This window comes from Indicator indicator, chromosome 1 (genome assembly GCF_027791375.1).
Source record: "Indicator indicator isolate 239-I01 chromosome 1, UM_Iind_1.1, whole genome shotgun sequence".
NCBI lineage: Eukaryota > Metazoa > Chordata > Aves > Piciformes > Indicatoridae > Indicator > Indicator indicator.
Window position 1 is genome coordinate 97,915,680 of NC_072010.1, and position 20,095 is coordinate 97,935,774.

At 45.6% G+C, this 20,095-nt stretch overlaps 1 protein-coding gene across 1 annotated transcript in view; it reads left to right on the top strand.

The window, feature by feature from the left end:
* The window catches only part of ILDR2 (immunoglobulin like domain containing receptor 2), a 37,853-nt gene extending 18,655 nt beyond the window's left edge, over nt 1-19,198 (top strand). Inside the window, exons 4-9 of the mRNA XM_054384512.1 lie at nt 7,523-7,669; nt 8,408-8,584; nt 14,649-14,762; nt 16,555-16,765; nt 17,643-18,324; nt 19,163-19,198. Of these exons, the coding sequence (XP_054240487.1) occupies nt 7,523-7,669; nt 8,408-8,584; nt 14,649-14,762; nt 16,555-16,765; nt 17,643-18,324; nt 19,163-19,198 (1,367 nt within the window). The remainder of the gene's footprint in view (nt 1-7,522; nt 7,670-8,407; nt 8,585-14,648; nt 14,763-16,554; nt 16,766-17,642; nt 18,325-19,162) is intronic.
* The last annotated feature ends 897 nt before the right edge of the window (nt 19,199-20,095 follow it).

Genomic DNA, 20,095 nt, shown 5'->3' on the forward strand with positions numbered 1-20,095 from the left:
TTTATTTGGACTTCTGAGATGGGGCTTCTGCTCTTTATAAGCATCACTCCTTTACTTCTGGTTCTACAAATCTTAGCCTTAAACTACCTATATACCTCCAGCTATTTGTTGTCTGTTCTTAGACTATGGCTGCACATGAGTTTGTGTGAAGATTACACGTGGGAGGCAAGTTGTGTTTGTGCATCTGCCCATATGTTCTGTGTGCACGTGGTTCACATGTATTTTGTTTACAGAGATAAACACATGCACACAGAGGCCTATGGAAGAACTGAGTATTTTGTGTGTGTACTGGGAATGTAAGGAATATATTTAATGTGCACATGGGATGTAATATAAATCTGGCATACTGTGACACAAGGCATACATGTCTATAAATATCTGAGGGGTGTGTGTCAATGTGTCAAGTGGAGGAACCCAAACTCTTTTCAGTGGTGTGCAGTAATAAGACAAGGAGCAATGGATACAAATTTGAACATAGAAGGTTTCACCTCAATCTGAGGAGAAACTTCTTTACAGTTAGGGTGACGGAGTACTGGAACAGGCTGCCCAGGGAGGTTGTGGAGTCTCCTTCTCTGGAGGCTTTCAAAACCTGCCTGGATGAATTCCTGTGTTGGTTACTCCAGGTGATCCTGCTTTTGAGACAGGGGTTGGACCTGATGATCTCTTGAGGTTGCTTCCAACCTCTAACATTCTAGGATTCTGTGGTTTGGCACATGTGTTTGGAGCCCACTTGTGGAACCCAGGACTTAAGCTGCCCATGTTGTGTATGTACCTATATTATGTCATCAGAAAGCACACATGAGTACTTTATTGATAACAAGCTAGCTGTGAGGAGTTTAGACAACTGATCCTTCCAGAAAATGGACAGCAAAGAATGTCATGAACCTCTATGTATATGTAGATGAAAATGTTGCAGTAGACTGATGGCAAGAGCCCTCCTTCAAAGTAGTAAAGTATCTGAGGGATCAGCATTGTATCTTTTGCTAAGTCTTCAGGAGCTCCTCATCATAATGGCAGTACTGTTTGTACTAGACAGCTTTGATGAGTTGCACCTGGTTGCAAAACACTGCCAGCATTCAGAGTATATTTATTATGGCTCCACCAGGAATCTATGTGGATTTTTGATCTCTACAGAACCTCTGCTGAAGCACTGAGAAAAGCGGACAGTGGGACTTTGATGGTAACACTTCAAGGACAGATGAGAGGCCAAGGAACGTGGGATCCAGTTCAGCATTGTGTCTGAGTGCTGCTTAGTGCAGGACCTGCAGGTCATGTGGGGAGGTTAAAGGTAGCTTTCTACCACTTTTGCACAGGCTTACCCATAGTTGTTTCCATTATATCCACAATATATGTCTCTCTTCAGAGTGCAGCTCTCTTACCTTATGAATGCCTTTAAAAAACCTGGGACGGTCCGGGTGCTGTATAAAGAGTACAGAGCAGCAGCTGGACGGAGGGCCGCTCTGCCGATGCACACGCAGGTGTGTGTCAATTACAGCTGAACGCTGTGCGCAGTGTTTGCTGTGTGTTAGAGATGTCCCAGACACTGAGTGCCAAGGCAAGGAAGAACCAAGCTGCTTTTTGGCTTGGATTTTGTTTATATTCAGTTATAAATTAGAAGCTGACTTGCTGCTCCCCCTCTCCCCCCTGCCCTTGCAAAGTGATTCCACAAAATTTTTACAGAAATTCTTCCCTGGTTGGTTTGCTTTGCTTGAGAGTTGGCCCTCTGTTACACAGTCTCACCAAGCTGCTTGTGCATCTTAAAATAAGTAGCACATAGTGACTTCAGGAGTCCTTTTCCTGGAACTGCCTCTGCAGTTGCAGAACCCCCCACGCAGCGAGCACCACCTGCAGGTGTCAGTTGCATATGGCTTGTCGAGGGCCTTTGGTTAAAGACGTTTCACATCCGTCTGAAACTAAATCCTTCCTTGGAGTGCTGTCATGCATTTACAGGAGTTTATTGCATGTGTAGAGCATAACTCCAGAAAGATGTTACTGTGTAACCATGCTAAGGGGACTTCCCTCTTCTTGTTATTTTGTGTCTAGATCGGAGAAGCTCTGTTCCAGATTCTTTCCCCCCAGCTCTGCTGATAAAGATAAAATGCAAGGACACAGAAATGGCAGAAGTATCAGAGGCAAACACCAAGCATTGAGTGGGATGGCATCTATGGTTGATAGGAATTCACTTAACAGAGTGCAAGTGGGCTGATGAGGAAAGGGTCTGGAGGCTAAGGCAGGGGCTGGGGAGTGTGTTTTCCTTGCAGTAACCTCTCTCCTTGTTCTCCTCCTTCTGTCTTTTCTAGGCAGGACAGGGCTGCTTGCTGATCTCTTGCCCAGTTTTGCTGTGGAGATTATGCCAGGTATTCAGTCATTTCACCCTTCAATCACCCAGTCCTCTGCCACCATGTCTGTTTATCCTTCTGCAGCATCTTTATGTGGTGTGTTTCACTCTTAATGTGTGTTTTATCAGGGGATGAAAAATGGAAAAACCTACTGCTCACTGGGAAAGTGTGTTGGGTAGAGATCTGAGACAGCTGATGCTGGGCCTTGGTGGCAGAACGGTCATGCGGGCAGCCAACATACAGAGATGGTCAATGCCATGCCAGAATCAGTGTGAAAGCAGAAATGCCAGTGCTGCTCAGGGGAAGTTTCATATCAAGGTTTTTTTGCTCTCCCTTTGCTAGCACAAAAGTAATGCCACTCCAGCCTGTGTGACCTCGGCAGTCTCTTGTGACTATATGGCTTTGTATGTCAGCTACTCTTGTGGGGGAGTAGCTTCCACTCCCCAGACCCTATCTTGTGGGTACCATTATAGCTATCACCACAGATGGTGGCACAGGAGGTGCTAGAAATAGCACTGATTAGCAATCCATCAGTGGCACAGCACCTCTAGCGCTATATGGCCAAGGCATTATCTAGGTAACAGCAGGTGGTTGAACCAGGCATGGAAGCTCTGTGCCCATGATAAATCCCTTGATAACCAAATGAATGAGAGCCATGAGTAACCAAATGAATGAGAGCCATGAGTTCTGGCCCTCCTTGCAGAAGAAACAGAGACTGTGCAACAGATTGTTCTTGAAAGGGAAAATCTGTGGAAACATTTAGCCCTTGAGTCATCTGATCATCCCCTGATGGTGCCCAAGGAATGTTTCTTCTGCGTGTTTGTGAAAAAATGCAACTCCACATAAATGTGTGAAGCTATTTTCAAGTCTGTCCCACAGATGCAAATGGAGAGAAGGCAGACACTCCCCCACCTTCAGTATAACTAAAAGTGCCCTGGAAGTTCATCATGGAAGTAGAAGGATTGGTGTTTTCAGCAGACTGAAGTTGATTGTCTGTTGCCTAACACTATTTTCCCCCCATTATTTACAATTTTATTGAATGAGTATGAAATACTTGTGTGTTAGCTGGGTAGATTTCTGGTACCCCCACTGCACGGATATAAACAAGAAAGTCTAAAAGGCAGCAGCAAAACACATTTCAGCTGTTTGCATTGCCTGTTACCTGAACAGGCAAAAGCAGATGCTCCTGCAAGCGCTAAACAGTAGCTTCCAGACAGTGAAGACACAGCATTTCAGTGTGGTAGTCATTTGAATTTTAGGGTTACACTTTTGTATCTAGTACAAGTCCAATCCCAGCTTTGGCCATAAAGGAGGGGCCAGCAGGCTGTTTTTCCATTCTCTTAACCTCATCAGAGAAGCAAACTTCTTGTGGAGTAAAATCCTCCCTGATTCATAGGTCCCTATGACTGGGACACTGATTTCCAACATCCGGTTCTGGCGCGGAGTGATTATCTTGCAGTGTGCAATGTACATAGTAACCTGACCTTTTGTACTCCTAGGAAGTTTTCAGAGACCACAGATACACTTACAATGGACTTGCTGTTTGATATTTTTTTCCCATCTCTTTTGTCCTTTATGGAGTGGTTGTGAACTGTTCACTGGAGATCTGACATCAGAGCTTCATTGCATAGCTGTGGCTGGCCACTTTTGTCACATGATACTATTTCAGCACCTCCTCTGTATCAGTGATGGTCATAGAGAACAAGATGAGAACCTTACAAAAGGAAAAGATACTGCCTTGCTGGGATTGGCAGAGATTAGGAAGCACAGGACTGGAAAGGGTTGTCTGGCTCATCATCTTGCTTGCTATTCTAAACACTATGCAATTTCATCCTTTCCATAAGCTTAACAAGCTTAAGAGTAACCTGGGTTTGGCTTTCTCTCTTCTATTGGACCACTTTCTTTGATGTGCTGCTTCTAGTTTCCATCTCCATTATTTGTAGCCTCTTTATGCACTTTTATGTAAGACCTTTAACCACAGTAGCTGCTTTTCCTCGTAACATACAGGCAGCAGCTATGTCTGCTCTCAGACTTCTTTTTAATAGACAAATGCAGCAAGCTTCGGCTCTCCTGATGCAAGGCAAGGCTATGGAAACCCTTCATCCCCTCAAGTCTCTGCTTCACATCAGCTCCAACCTGAATTAACCTTTCCTTGTACAAAGATGACCAGAGCTGATGAAGTTAACATGGAGGCCTTGTGTGATGGCTACTGGAAATTCCTCCTCTTTTGGACATAGCATTACATTTGCCATTTCTGTGGCTGTATTGTGTAAATGGTTACAGTTGTCCTATGACTAGTTGTGGATGTCCAATGGACTAGTATACTGTACCATTTCTCTTGGTTTTCAGTACTTTTCAACTAATGAAATCCTGATCAGAACAGAAGTTGTTCTTAATCTTTGAATGTGTGACCTTGAAAGTATTGCTGCATACCTTGAAATTCAGTATTTTGCTGTGTTTTCTTTCTTACTGTAGGCACAAGGACAACCGAACCTTTCTATAACATATCCCAGTCTTCATATTTAGTGACAATGCTTCTCTACCTCTTGTCCTCAAGAAACATTAACATATTTGTACTTTCTGTGTCAAGGGCATTCATGAAAATATTCAATAATTCCTAGAAGTGGAGCTTGAAGAGCTGTATCATGGAATCATAGAATCACAGAATGGTCCAGGCCAGAAGGAACCTCCAAAGGTCATCTAGTCTGACCTCCCTGCAGTCAGTAGGGACATCCACAACTAGATCAGGCTGCCCAGGGCCTCGTTGAGGCTCACCTTGAATATTTCCAGGGAAGGGGATTCAACCACCTCCCTGGGCAACCTGTTCCAGTGTTCCGCTACCCTCATAGTAAAGAACTTGTTCCTAATATCCAATCTAAATCTGCTCTTCTTCAGCTTAAAGCCATTGCCCCTCGTCCTGTCACTGCAGGCCTTTGTAAACAGACTCTCCTCATCCTTCCTGTAGGCCCCCTTCAGGTACTGGAAGGCTGCTATTAGGTCTCCCCGGAGCCTTCTCTTCCCCAGGCTGAACAACCCCAGCTCCCTCAGCCTGTCCTTGTAGCAGAGCTGCTCCAACCCCTTGGTAAATCTCATGGTCCTCCTCTGGACCCTCTCCATCAGGTTCATGTCCTTCCTATATTGAGGGCTCCAGACCTGGACACAGTACTCCAGGTGAGGTCTCACCAGAGCAGAGTAAATTGGCAGAATCACCTCTCTGGATCTGCTGGCAACACATCTTTTGGTGCAGCCCAGGATGTGATTTGCCTTCTGGGCTGCAAGTGCACACTGCCTGCTCATGTCCAGCTTCTCATCCATTAGAACTCACAAATCCTTTTCCACAGGACAGCTTTCTATCACCTCATCCCCCAGTCTGTATTGATAGTGAGGATTATTCCAGCCCAGGTATCAAGTAATCTCCTCTGAGCTCTTTCTTTTCCATTCATGAATGCTTCCCGCCAGCCACTTTCTTATTCATTAGCTGAATTTTTCTCAGCCTATAGTAACTTTGTAAAAAAAAAAAAAAATCTACAAGGACCAAAATTATCTTAAAATTTAAATGAAATTCATCTGTTTTTGCCAAAAAAAGAAATAAAGTATTCCAAAATTAGAAAGCATTTCACTAGACACTTCAGAAATGAAATGGTTTGATTTGTAAATGCCAGATCTTTCACTACTGACATTTTTTAAATTAAATTTGAAGTTCTGACTTAAAAATGGCATTAAAAAAAAGGGAATTGCTTGTAAAAGAGTTAAAGGAAACTCCAACAAAGCAAAGAATTTCACTTTTGTTCAAACAGAAAGCTGTGATATAATAAAAATTGAGACTTCTTGGTTTTGCATTTTAAGAATTAGAAAAAACCCTTCTGTTTTGATTGTTCAAAGTGGAACATTTTTCTTTGACTTTTCAGCAGAGCTATGCATATGAGAGGTGCACTATTTTTCCAGTGTGAATCTGTACTCACATTGCAATCCTTGTATTGGTACTTTTTCATCCTAAATAGTAGCGTACCAGGACCCTTAGCACTGGAGTTCTGTTCAGAAGCAGTGGTCTGCTGCTTTTTCTCTCTGAGATGGGAGTAAACCCCAGCCCACTGCAAAGCAGCCCCATCACCTCTTCTTGTGTCTTCTTACCATCTTTCCAAGGTTGTTGAATAACCACCTGGGTATACCTGGAGCCTTTGCCCACCAGGCATCTGATTTCCGGGTAGGTTGATGCATCTCTCTGGCATAAAACCAACTCCAGGATTCCTGTATAGCCAGAGTCTTGAAATTTCTTGGTCTAGATGTGTTCACTGACCATTCCCTTAATCCAGAAAATTCCGTTGTTGCAGTAGATGCAGCCCTGTGAACGCAATCTCCCCCACAAAGGGTGGCCAGATGCCAAGCTGGGAGCTGCCCCAACACAGGCTGTGCCCCTGCTCTCGCTATGGCGGCTGCTGCTGCTGCAAAGGTGGAGAAACTTTGCCGCTCCCTTTTCCACTCAGACTACACCCCACTTTTTGTGGACCAGCTTTTTGTGCGTTCACTTGTAGGATGTTTTTCTGCCACTCCCTTTGGGGTTCCTGACAGAGGTCATGTGAGGCTTGATGGGAGGGGGTGGGGGTGGGGGTGGGAAGCGGTCGTTAGATTTGCTGGCTGGCTGCAGCGCTTGAATAGGACGCTGGTTTGGCACACTCAAAAGAGTAATTGCATGCGTGGGCTTAGCTGCGAAGGGGCAGGCCTGGCACATTTACAATGCTATTTATAGCCTGCTTTTCACCATCGTTTGTCCCATTGAAACTAGAATGTGGGGAGGGAACAAACACACAAGCAGGGCAAGAACCTGGCCAGCAGAATGAGTCTTTCATGAGATCCAAATGCTAATGGAGCATGTCCTGTGGCATTTATACAGGTCCTCTGTGGGTGGAAGGGTCCAGAGCTCCTGCCTCTGTGCTGTTCACCTCTCTCAGCCAGAGACTTTCCAGGAAGGGACTACATCTTTGTAGCTCCATTTCTCACTGTCATGGGCCATTTCTGCTTCGACACAGAGGAGGATGTAGTCCTAGATCTGCAGGGAGTGTATAGCTATTATTCACCTACTTATTATTTGGCCCTATTCTCTCCCCTGGGAGGATGTTGCTGAGGTTTCCTTCCACAGTGATTGCAATGGTGCAAGTATCTCCCTTTCTTCCCTTATTTTCCAGAATGGGTCTTTGTGGGCCTGGTGATCCTGGGAGCATTCCTGTTCTTCCTCCTGGTGGGGATCTGCTGGTGCCAGTGCTGCCCACACAGCTGCTGCTGTTACGTCCGCTGTCCCTGCTGTCCTGAGTCGTGCTGCTGTCCCCGGGCATGTGAGTGACCCTATCCAAGCCTGTTGCAAATCTTGTCATGCACTTCTGCTCCCTGGTGAAACAGGAGGAGAATTTGCTAATACTGCTTCCTTTGCCCTGAGCACTTTGCTTCACTTAAGAACTAATTCTTTAGGGGTAAAGCTTCTGACCTATTGCTCAATGGTTGAGTGCTCAAAGTTAATTACAAATGTGGTTTCCTGAGCCCTCCCTGCCTTGGCAGCTGTGCCTCTACTCCAAAGTGTCATGCTTCCCTTCCAAAGTTGTCATGTCAGTGAATTGTGTCGGTCAAAGCTAGAGCATCCTGGGGAGTTTCTTCCAAGCAATGCAAAGCAGCTGTCCTCTTCAACACTGCAAAATCCTTGCAACCCAGCAAGATTCCTGGTCAGGCTCAGGCAGATCAGTCACGTTTCATGAATGTCAACTCTGATACTTGAGTCATCAGTTGTTTTTAAAGCTGAACTGCCACTAAATCATGGCAGTGGTAAAGCCAGATATAATGTGCTGAATGTCCTTCTGTTGCTGGGCATCTCGCAGTGCTCATCTGATTGCTGTGTACATTTTTTAAACTCCCCTCACTGCCTACTATGACTTAGAGAAATTCAGATTGGCCCTTGTCATTTCATTTGCCCAGTTGTCTCCCCTTGAGTTGTCACCAGTGTTGGTGACGTGCAGGTTTCAGCCATGTGGGTCTGCAGGAGGTTGGTGTGATGCTGACTGCTGTCCTTTTCTTTTTTTCAGTGTATATAGCAGGGAAAGCAGCAAAAGCTGGGTACCCTCCTGCAGTCTCTTCCATGCCAGGCGCATACTACATCCCCAGTGTTCCTGTAACTGGTGTCCCATCTCCTGCTGTGTTGATGGATAAGTCTCACCCACCTCCCTTGGCCCCAAGTGAAGCCAGTGGAGGAAGCCAAAACGGTAATTTGCAGTGGCAAACACAACATTCAGACCTCTTACTGGAAGCAGGGCTGGGAAAGGGAGGAATGATTGTCATTGGTAGAGTGCTATGAATGGAAGAAACACAGAGAAACTGCATTTTAATACTGGCTGTGACATTGCTTGATCTTTGATAGGTTTTTTTTGTTGCAGCATGTTTTACTGTCCCCATGGCATTTTGGGCACGGGGGCATGCTCCTTCAGCATTTCTGCCCAAGAGCATTTGTGGCTGGATCCTCTTCCCTACCTTAGAGAAGTCAGTAGGTCACTTTTTTTTTTTTGTTCAGCCTTTGCATTTCTGAAATGTGAGTGATAAAAGGTTTCTGACTTGAAAGCAGTTGTGGGTCAATGTCAGACATAGAGTAGCGTGTTGACTCTGTGTTGGTACGGGTCACTTCTTGCTGCAGGAAGCTGCCATCAAGGGAAAAGCAGGTAGCTATTTAGCCACATGCTAGCATTTCAGTATCAGTGTGGCTGTCTAAAATCAAACATGCCACAGGAGAAGTGACTCTTACCAATGGTAGAGTCACCACAGTGACACAGACACATTGATCCAGCCATGTCTGATTTTAAAGCACCACACTAATTATCAGTTGTTAAATTTGCTCATGACAATGTATTAATAAGACACTTCTGAAAAGACAAGATCAGGTACCATAATGAAATAATTAAGCTTTTGAAGCAACCCTACACATCCTGCTGCTGCCCTAGTCAGCATATTAACCTTTTTGGAATTACAAAAAGTATTTTCCTTCAACAACTGAATTTCCCTTCCCCCCCAATGAAATCAAACAGAGCTCTGGAATGGAACATTTTGAAATAGGAAATCAATCAATCAATCACAGATCCACAGCAGAATGTATCCAGTTCAAAAACCTTTGTCAGAAAATGATGAATGACAGCCCAGTGCTTAGGGTTATTTTTTGTCCTGTGAAAAATGTCACTGCATGTGGAGTGTGGTGTTGACTTTTTAAGAGTCAGTTCACAGCCCCAGTCTTGTCTGTGTTGTTACCAGCAGAGCACAAAAGCAGAATGAAAAACTGTGGAGGTGTTTGATAACCAAATGCCGTGGCTCTTAGCATCCCCTGTTCATTACACAGGAAGGTGGATTTATTATGTGATCCAAATCAGCTGGCTGGACTTCCTCAGCTAGGGATTTGACAGGAAATACTATATATTGCAAGTAAACCCATTATTACAGGTTCAACTAGTGTGGCAAGACAGTAGAAGTTCATAAGCTTTTTTTTTTTTCAAATAATTTTGAAATAATGTTTTTGCAGTAACATAGACAAACCCTTAGTCTGGATCATGCACCTGTCATTCAAGGTGTTCCTTGAATTGTGGACCTAAGAAAAGGTGATGCTCTGCACTGTGTCCCTTTTCTTCTAAGCTCTTCTGCAATGCTAGAATATTCACTAATTACAGATTGTAGAAGAGTAGAGAGACTGCTGTTCCAAGCTACTTTCTTGCATGTTAGCCAGACAGTGAGCTAAAGAAATCAGGTAACGGTTGAGTTTATAATAAAGGCTTTTTTCTCACAAGAAGCACTAATTATGGTCTCTGTGTCCTCCACACATCCAGTGTAGTAGGTCTGATCTGAAACTTGATATCTTTAAGACTTCAACCTTTCTGTCAAATTAATTTTTAAAAGTGGGAACGGAAGTGCTGGGTGACAGAGACTGGAGAATTCTGTAATCCTGGCTGCCAGGCTGAAAAGGACAGCCTTTGCCCTAGATAGTTTCTGTGCTTATAAGTGACCGCTGTGAGGTGATCTAGAGGGCAAACTCAGGCATGAGGATTTGTTTAGGGATACATAAAAGCCATGTGATAAACCTCCAGTGAAGCCAAGGAACTCCATCCTAAACTTCGGGCTGAACAGGGGAAAAAAGTAAGCTTTCAGCTCTCTTATTTAGAAGAGTATTGGTGGCAGCACAGTTAAAAGTGTGGTGGTGTTGGTGTGAGCTGTATGTGCTCACAAAACCAACAAACGCTCTGTTCGTTTTAAAGGCAGTGGTTACCTGGATGCTCTTGCATAGATGCCTTAAACCACGAACACAAGGAAGGTTTTGACCTGAGAGCTGGACTCCAGACCTTCAATATGAAAAGTGTGCATCATTTACTTCTTCACCACGCTTATCTGAAAAAAAATAGTAGTGCTGTCCTTTTTGAGGAGGGGAAACAGCATACAGTTTTGACTGATTGTGTTCCACCCATGGTAGAATGCAAAAAGTGTCTAGTTAAACACAAATTAAACATTAGGAAATTACAAACTATTCAGGAGAAGAAAATATGGTCTAGCAAAAAAGAATGTTCCATTTGTTTTGACTTGAGTGAATGTTTCTGGTCAAGTGAATAAAGTCTTTTTCATCTTAATTCCCCCTGTTAAGATGGACCTAAAAATATTCAGACATTAATAAAAGGCTATGGCAATTTCCAGATGAAGATGGGTATGAGGAAGAAGGAATAATACCTTTGGTTCTCACATGAAGAAATAATGAAGAGATTTAATAAGTCCCTGTAAGAAGTATTTAATAGATAAATGTAGAGACAAAATATGCTTCATCAGCAGTGGAAAATGCTTGTTAGGAGCTGTTCACAGTCATGCAATCATAGAATGGTTTGGATTGGAAGAGACCTCCAATGCTCATCTAGTCCTGCAGTGAGCAGGGATGTGCCCTGCTAGATTAGGTTGCTCAGAGCCTTGTTGAGCCTGATGTTAAATATCTTCAGGGATGAGACCTCAATTACTTCCCCAGGCAATGTGTTCCAGTGTTCCACTGCCTTCACAGTAAAGTTGTTCCTAGCATCCAATCTGAATCTACTCTTCTAAAATTTAAAACCATCGCCACTCATTCTATCACTACAGGCCTTTGTAAACAGTTCCTCTGCAGCCTTTTTGTAGGCCCCCTTCAGATACTGGGAGGTCACTATTAGGTCTCCCCATACCCTTCTCCAGGCTGAACAACCTCAGCTCCCTCAGCCTGCCCTTGTAGGAGAGGTGTTCCAGTTTCCTGATCGTTTTCATGGCCCTGATCATTTCCATGGCCCCCTTCAGATACTGGGAGGTCACTATTAGGTCTCCCCATACCCTTCTCCAGGCTGAACAACCTCAGCTCCCTCAGCCTACCCTTGTGGGAGAGGTGTTCCAGTTCCCTGATCATTTTCATGGCCCTCCTCTGGACCCACTCTGTCAGGTCCATGTCCTTTCTGGACACAGAGCTGGGCACAGTTGTGCAGGTGAGGTCTTACCAGAGCAGAATAAAGTGGCAGAATCACCTCTCTGGATCTGCTGGCAACACATCTTTTGATGCAGTCTAGGATGCAATTTGCCTTCTGGGCTGCAAGTGCACACTGTTAGCTCATGTTGAGCTTTTCATCCACCAGAACTTCCGTGTCCTTTTCTGCAGGGCTGCTTTCTATCACCTGGTCCCCCAGCCTGTGTTGATAATGAAGATTGTTCCAACTCAGATGCAGGACCCTGAACTTAGTTTTGTTGAACCTCATAAGGTTCACCTGGACCCACCTCTCCAGCTTGTCCACATCCTTCTGTGCGACATCCCATATCAACAGCACCACTCGTCTTGGTGTCATCTATAAATTTGCTGATGGTGCACTTGATCCCACTGTATATCATTGATAAAAATACTAAACAGTACTGGTCCCAGTACAGACACCTGAGGGACAGCATTGTCACTGATCTCCATCTGGACTTGGATCCATTGACCACTACCCTCTGGATGCGACCATCCAGCCAATTCCTTGTCCACTGAACAGCCCACCCATCAAACCCCCATCTCTCCAACTTGTCATCTTTGCATACATAAATTCAAAATTATTTTCTAGATGCTTACAGAATTAAGCAAGAAGTTCATTCGCCTTTTGATGCACAGCTGCAGCAGCAAGTCAATCGTGAATCTAGCAGGAAGCCTCACTAATTCTCCATCAGTTCCAGGAGCTATAGATCTTGCGCAAATAGGTACTTGGTACAAGCTCTGTGTGAGTAGTGGCTCTGGGGAGCCAGTCTGGAAGCTGCTGTTCAAGTTCCCCAAAGGTTATTGGTAGGTCCCAGTAATTTCCAGCTGATAGTCGTTTGCTGGCCTGTATATAAATGAGTTGGCAGTTTAGCTGAGTTCCTAGTAAATACCTTAGAAGAACAGCGAGAGGCCTCATTTCTGACAAGGAGCCAGATAGGGGTCAGCCACAATGGTGGAGAACTCACCTTGCTGTTGCTCAGACAGTACAGCAGGAGTCATTGCTTCCAAGGCCAGTCAGTCCAGGCCCTCTTCACAGCAGCAGCTTCACTTGAAGAGACGTGATGGCCTTCCGCTTCCTTGTGCTCTGTAAATCACTGTGCGCATCTGTAGTCATAGTGCACACATGCATGGGCATAAGAAAACACAGTGAAACTCCAGATTGCTGTCAGCTAAGCTACCTGGAGACACGTTGAAAGCAGGAGCCTGATAGGCATACTATGTTTTAACATCTACTACTTCCCCAAGGAGAGATGCATAAGGTAGTATTTCAAGATGTAGTTACTTATCTTACATGTACATGGCCAAAGGCACAGTGAAGCACTTTTCTCCTGAAGCAATTTGTGTGATTATTACAGGAATCATTCTACCTGTTTCTATGGCACAGCCATTTCTGAGGCAGAGCATGGTTATTTAATAGCGCACAGACACATGCACAGCAGTTTAGGACAGAAGGTGCCTAAGAATACCTCTGCCAAGTCCTTGTTCAGCCCACACAATGCATACTATGCAATGTACTACCAAGCCCATATGTTAGTAGCTTGATGTATCGGGGTATGGGATAAAACAGAAAGAACATGTTGGCTCAGAACCACCATCCAAGTATTTGAATTATGCCACAAGGGGAGCACTCATGCAACACTGCAGTATTCATACAAGGGAACAGATTAACCACACATGAGGCAGAGAGGTTCCATTTTGTAGCACTAAGTGAATTGTCCTCACAATTCTCTAGTGAAACTAAGTTTGAAGGTTGTACTCCTCTTTTGGACATAGACCTGTGTTTCTGTCAATCTTGAAATGACTCCAGGCAGAGGAGAGGTCTTTCTTGAATGTTCTGCTATAAAAGCCTCATTTTTTTGGGAGTCCTGATAGTTGGTGATCTGTGCTTGCTGACTGTGGACCTGCCTTGAGATAGTCAGGCTGTTCGTAGGGTTAGCAGGTGGAGTGTGCATGGAGACAGCCTGCCAGAGATAGAGCTGCTGTGATTCCAGGTCTGCAGGTGCTTCTGTTCTACACACAGAAAGTGGAAAAACAAACCAAAAAAGCTGTTCAGACTGTGCCTGCACAAGGAGTAGTCCTAGGAGTCAAGCACTTTATGTATCTTTTCTGTAAAGTAAAGCATGTAAAGAATGCCAGAGTAGGCAGTTTCACAGTTACCCAGTGACCTGATTTGCCCCATAATTGGATTTGGCATAAACCTCAAAGCAACGTGATATGCTTTATAGGACTTTATGTCTTTCCTTCTGTATTCTCTGGAGGTTCTCCTGCCACATGCTCTTGAACCTGTGTGAGCAGAATTCATAGGGATGGGAGGGTAGAGTGGTCCTGTGGAGTGACAGCTCCCAAGTGCTCAGCCACGTGCTTCCCCTGCAGACTGGGAGCTTACAGACCCTGCTGCCTAGTGGAAGCCTGATCTTCTGGGGCTGCCTCTCCCACACCAGGCCAATTCATTCTGTATTGCTGTGGAAAGGGAAATGAGTGCTACTTTTCTCTCTGCCATCCTCTGTGGGAGGTGGAATCACTTTGTGGCAATGACACCACTTACTACCCTTGTATGGCTTGGGCATTTCCGAACCGTTTTTTGCTGCTACTGTGAACTTTAGAAATGATGCAGCTGCTCACAACTTCACATCCCACGTTACAGACAAATTTTTTCTGAAGCAAGGACTGACTCACTCTGTTTTGGCAGACACAGCCCACCTGCTCGCAGATGTGAGCTCAACCATAGAAACAATATTGTTGGAAAGACTCCTTGGACTTTGCCTTTAATGCTTTTCTTCTCCTCCTAGCAGTGCGCAAAGGGTACAGGATCCAGACGGACAAGGAAAGGGACTCCATGAAGGTGCTGTACTATGTCGAGAAAGAACTGGCTCAGTTTGACCCAGCCAGGAGGATGCGAGAACGATGTGAGGAACAAGGATGGTTTGATTTATTATTTTTTCACAGTGACATGAAAAAGACTGCAAATTCATAGTTAAAAACTCACCAACTTTGTCTTAGAGACAGCTGCTAGGATATGGTGTCCAGGATATGGTACTTGGGGCAGATAAAGTCTAGAGTCTGGGCATCTACAGGCATATTCTGATTTCAAAGACCTGCTTCTTACTATATCATCCTTAATTAGAGATAACAAGGTGAAGGCTAATCAGATGCTCATGAAAATTGTCCACTCAGATAATTAAACTTTTGGATCATCACCATCTGAAAAGCCAAATCTATACTCCTACCTTCTACAGCCTGTGGTGTGATAATAGCTGGCATTTTGTCTTCACAATTTCTCTATGTCTTGCAGTGTGATGTCTGTAAATTCCCAGCATGGTAAAGTAGGACAGGAATGATTTTATTGAAAGTGTGTCTTATGGGCTTCAATGACCACGGTGTGGTTTGAAGAATGCAGAAAGATAGTTTGGAATAGCTGTTGCCCTGCAGAAGAGAGGAGACTACGAGAAAGACTAAAGAAACCAGGACATTGTGAGATATTGTGATGCTGGTCACTGTAAGATCAGAGGTGGTACGCAAATACTTGGCAGTCAGGCGACTGTAGGTGAAGGTGAGGAGGGTGATGAATAGGGACATGATGCAAATAAACTCAAAGCTGAGCTGCCATGTGGAACTCCTCACTGTCTCCAGATAGCCTCTTGCAAGCTTTACTTCCCTAAATAAAGGCTGAAGCTGAGCTTAATGGGTGTCAGAATACAAGCCTAAGTGAGGATCCATATTAGGAGGCAGAGGTGCAGTGATGGGACAAGGTATGTGCATGAGGAGGGCTTGCAGTGCTGCTCCTTGTCCCCTAGCTGCTCTGTGCGAGAACAGCAGTGGTCTGGGGGCTCAGTTCCTCCAGGAAGCACCCAACTTATGCAGAGCTAGCCCATATTCGACACTGGTGGAGGCTCATTTAAAACAGATGCATGAGATCCTGCAAATGGGTGAAAGTAAGGGCTTTAGGGAATGACACTACATCAAAGCTCTGTTCAGATTAGGCATAACTAACAAATCATATATACTTCTAAAATAGTCATTGCTGAGCACACTGTATTCTCCACCCACAAGATTTGCTATAAAAAGACCTCTCCACATTGGTATATCAGGCCTCCAGATGTCAATGTGCTTGACAGGGTAGAGACTGACAGTGATTCAGACAGTCTATTATTTTTTCACTAACCTTTTCTTTTTTCGTAGGGGGTTGGTTCAGTTTTAGCTGGGCAATTTAGGCCAAATCCAGAGCCAGCCTGTCTCACACCAAGAAAGGGGGAGGTAGCACAACTGTTGTGATGATGTTCTACCAAGTTCAATGCCTGCCTCCTGAAGACAGGCAGCTCAAATGTGTTACTGTTGCAGGACTGAAGGGGGATTTCTTCATGAAGGCTGAAGTCAGTTACCTGGCACACAGGCATCTGATGCCATTTGTGATACCCTTAGAATATCCCACTTGGTTGCCAGCTAGCGGTTCAGAAGACCTGTAGGTCTAACAGCAGCTCTATGGTCACACTAAGCCCAGGGAGTCTTGGGCAGGATCAATCAAGGGTTTGGAGTGGGGCCTTGGATTCCATTTTGATTTATTTCTAGCAGAGGACAGATCAGCCTCTTTCTGAAAAAGCTGCAGCTAGGTTCAGCACAGCTTTCCTGTACTCTTCTCCCTTTTCACATATTCTGTTTAGTGGTGCCTGTCTCATCTCTTTCCTGCAACCTCCCCTACAGATAACAACACCATCTCTGAACTCAGCTCTTTGCATGAAGAGGACTTGAATTTTCGGCAGCCCTACCGCCAGGCACGAAGGAAACCTCTGCCTCCTGCAGAGGACCTGGATGGTGATGCTGAATACTGGGCAGGGGTGATTGGTGGGGGCAGCACGTCAAGATCGCAGGTGGTCTCCGATTACAGGGATGAGCGGGACAGTTTCCGGCACAGGTGAGGAGTGCCATGCTGGGAGACAGCTATATCTGGTGGAGTAGTAAGGAAAGGAGAAAGGACAGATGGACTGCTGGCTCTACTTCATTTTCTGCTGCTCTGATTCTGCTTAGCAGGACACAGGGGTTAGAAAGAAAAGTGAAATCTGGAGATGTCTGTAGATGAGGTTGAAATGAATCTGATTCTCACAAGCCTGCTGAAGCCTACCCAACTGGGCAAAGCTAGGTACTAGGCCCCATTCCCGGTGGGTTGTAAAAGTGAGATCAATAGGAAATCAAGCTGCCTTTCCCATAGTTCTCTTTTGAGATTTGTTCCCTATTTCTCCAGCACTTCCCACTAGTGGTATGCTTTATTAGGAGTCACACCCTGATCTTTGGTGCAGCAAGACCTGTACTACAGGCATACTTTTGGTGCCTAGAAGAGCACATTCCCTCACGTACCGGCAGCCCAGTCTCCCAAAAGCAATGGCAAGAGCTTTCTTCCTTCTGTACAGGGCTGTTGTGCCAGCTCACTCATTAAAGCTTCTTCAAATTACCCTGCTGTGAGCTTTTGTAGCCAGGTTCTTGGGTTTTGCCAGCAGAATATACACCTACCAGCTTTGAGGCCAAGGAGAAAGCAAATCCAGCCATAAATACTGGAGGACAAGGCACTCTGAGGTAGCATTAGACATATAGAGTCTCTCCACGCTAAGCTGCCTTTACAGTCAGTAAAGAGAAGTAAGGATTTAGAGGACTGGATAGATGTCTTCCTACGGAAGATGATGAAAACAGGTTAGATGATTCATGTTTGAGGAGTGCCTCCATTGTTTGTGAAGGCAGCCAAGGGGATGAATGCAGCTGAATCCCGCCCTCTGAATGTTATCTCTTGCTTCCTCCAGCCAGGAGAGATCCAAGTCTGAGATGCTGTCCCGTAAGAGTTTCTCAGTGGGAGTGCCGGCCGTCTCTATGGATGAACTGGCAGCCTTTGCAGAGTCTTATGGCCAGCGGATGCGTCGGGCTGACAGCCAGGAAACTCGGCGTTTCGAGCGGTCAGAGTCACACGGGGGCCGTGGTGGAGGGCTGCCCCATCAGGACAGCTCCTTGGAGGAGTACTACACCAAGCGTAGCAGAGGGAACCGAGAGCTGCTGACAGACTCAGATCGGGGCTGGTCTTACAGCCCACCCCGCAGACGGGCCCATGAGGAGAAGCACCTGCCCAGGCTGGTGAGCCGGACTCCCGGAGGCAGCCAGAAATATGATCACTCCTACCTCAGCAGTGTCCTGGAGAGGAAATCCCGGAGCTATGATGAGAACAGTGACCATTGTGAAACCCCCTCAAAGCTGAGCTCACAGAGAGGAGGGGGAACATACTATGCCTGGTCACCACCCTCTACCTACAAAGCCGAGAAGTCGCAGCAGCAGCCACAGAAGCCACCACCAGCACCTCAGCAAGAGGAAGAGGAGGACACTCTGCCCCCATACAGTGAAAGGGAGCTGAGCCGAGGCCCTTCGTATAGGTCCAGGGAGCAGGGCTACCTCAATGCCTCTGAGAAGAAGAGGAAAAAGGACCCCAAGAAAACAGTGAGGCCATGTCTGGTGCCACTGATCCAAATAGGCTGGGTGGGATGCCATCAGGCAGGGGTGACAAATCAGAGTTCGTGGGAAGGGGGGCTCTCCAGAAGGGGCTATGTGTGTGGGGAACCCCAGATAAGGGGAGCTACTGTAAGAAGAGGGTCGTCACTGTAGGTGTTTTAGACCAGAAAGGGAAGTAGCTCCTCCAGAGGACTTATGATGGAGGGGTGAGCCAGATGTGCCTGCAATTGAGGTGGTGGGGATTGGTTTTAGTATCTGTGGCCTGGTGATCCAAGGAATTGGGAGTTTATCTAGGGTTTAGGAGGATCATGGTAGGTAAGGGACCTTTCTCAGGGCTTACAGAAATGACAGGGCATTGCTTTAGCCTGGGCACTTGTTAAGGCAGGATTGAGAGGCTTTGTTCTGGTCTGGGGCAAGGCTAGTAGCAAGGTATGGTGTAAGAGACTGTCATTCTGAAAGGGGTGAGATACAGGCTCCAGTGGGTGCATTCCCATGGGCATGTGTAAAGCCATGCACACCAAAAGCATTCCTCACACAGGATACCTGCAAGTGCAAAGCATCCTGCCACAGTCTGGGCTAATGAGAACTGATGAGTTCATGGTTGTTGGGGAGAGGGAGCTGGCTGAAGTCTGCTCCATAAGGCAGACCTTGTCACTAGAGCAGCTTGGCTGTTAGGCCAGTGCTCCAATGGCATGTGTGAGAGGAAATGGGTGCGAGTAGACAAAGCTGTTGCTGTTTGGTTGTGTTTCTATCAAAGCTATGTCTATCTCTTTGTCTGTTCCATGGGGGCTTTTTTGACATTCAAATCTTCTCTCTTTCCTCTCAGAATGATTTCCCAACAAGGATGTCCCTTGTGGTTTGAAGTTACTGTGGACATGTCATGTTGATGGGCTGGACACCATGAGGTGACTGCAGTGGAAAAGATACAGAGCAACAAGCAAGACAAGCCTCCGTGAACCTTCACAGCTATCAGCCATGGACTGTTTCAATTGTTTGTTTCATCAGGGGAGCAGAGGCTTTGAGAAGAGATGGACTCCCATGAACAGCACTTGGTCTCAGAGGATCAGGGAGTTTGCCAGGAAAATGAGGCCAGGGCTCTCTCTGGCACCTTGTTTTCAAGTGCCCTCCATTCTGCACTGGAAGGCAGCCATGTCCCTGCTGTCCCTACAGCCCTGAACTGTTACAAGCAAGGCTGCCTTTGTGCCTCCTGCCTTGTCTCATCTGCAGAGGCCTGTGTGCATACTGCTTGCTCGCTCTCTGTTCTCTTTTGGATCAAAATTGTCTTCATACTTAGAGCCTTGTCTGTATCATACCCATGCTGGGAGGAGGCCTTGTTCTTACAGCTGCAGACTGCCTCCAGCTGATCGGGCCTTAAATTGTGAAGGAAAATCTACATCCTTTCAGACACTATCAAAAAGAACTGATGAAGTGTTACTTTGGCAAGGGCTGAACAGAGAGAGAGACAATTATGAGCTGGTTTGTTCAATATATTTAGTTTTGTTCATAGTGTGATGAGAGTTGCAGGTGAGGTTGGTGTATTGTTTTGAAAGTGGATCCAAGTAGCTTTTATTGTAATGAGAGCATGATGTGTTTTCCCCATCCCAACTATGATTTGTTTTGATACAGTTGCACTTCCTTGCAGCTGAGCTATGACCCCGCAGAGCTTCAAGCTACAATATCTACTCCATCATATCATAAGTGGTGCTCTAGCCTTTCTGGCACTCTGCTTCCATCTCTGCATAGTGAGTGGCCTTTTTGT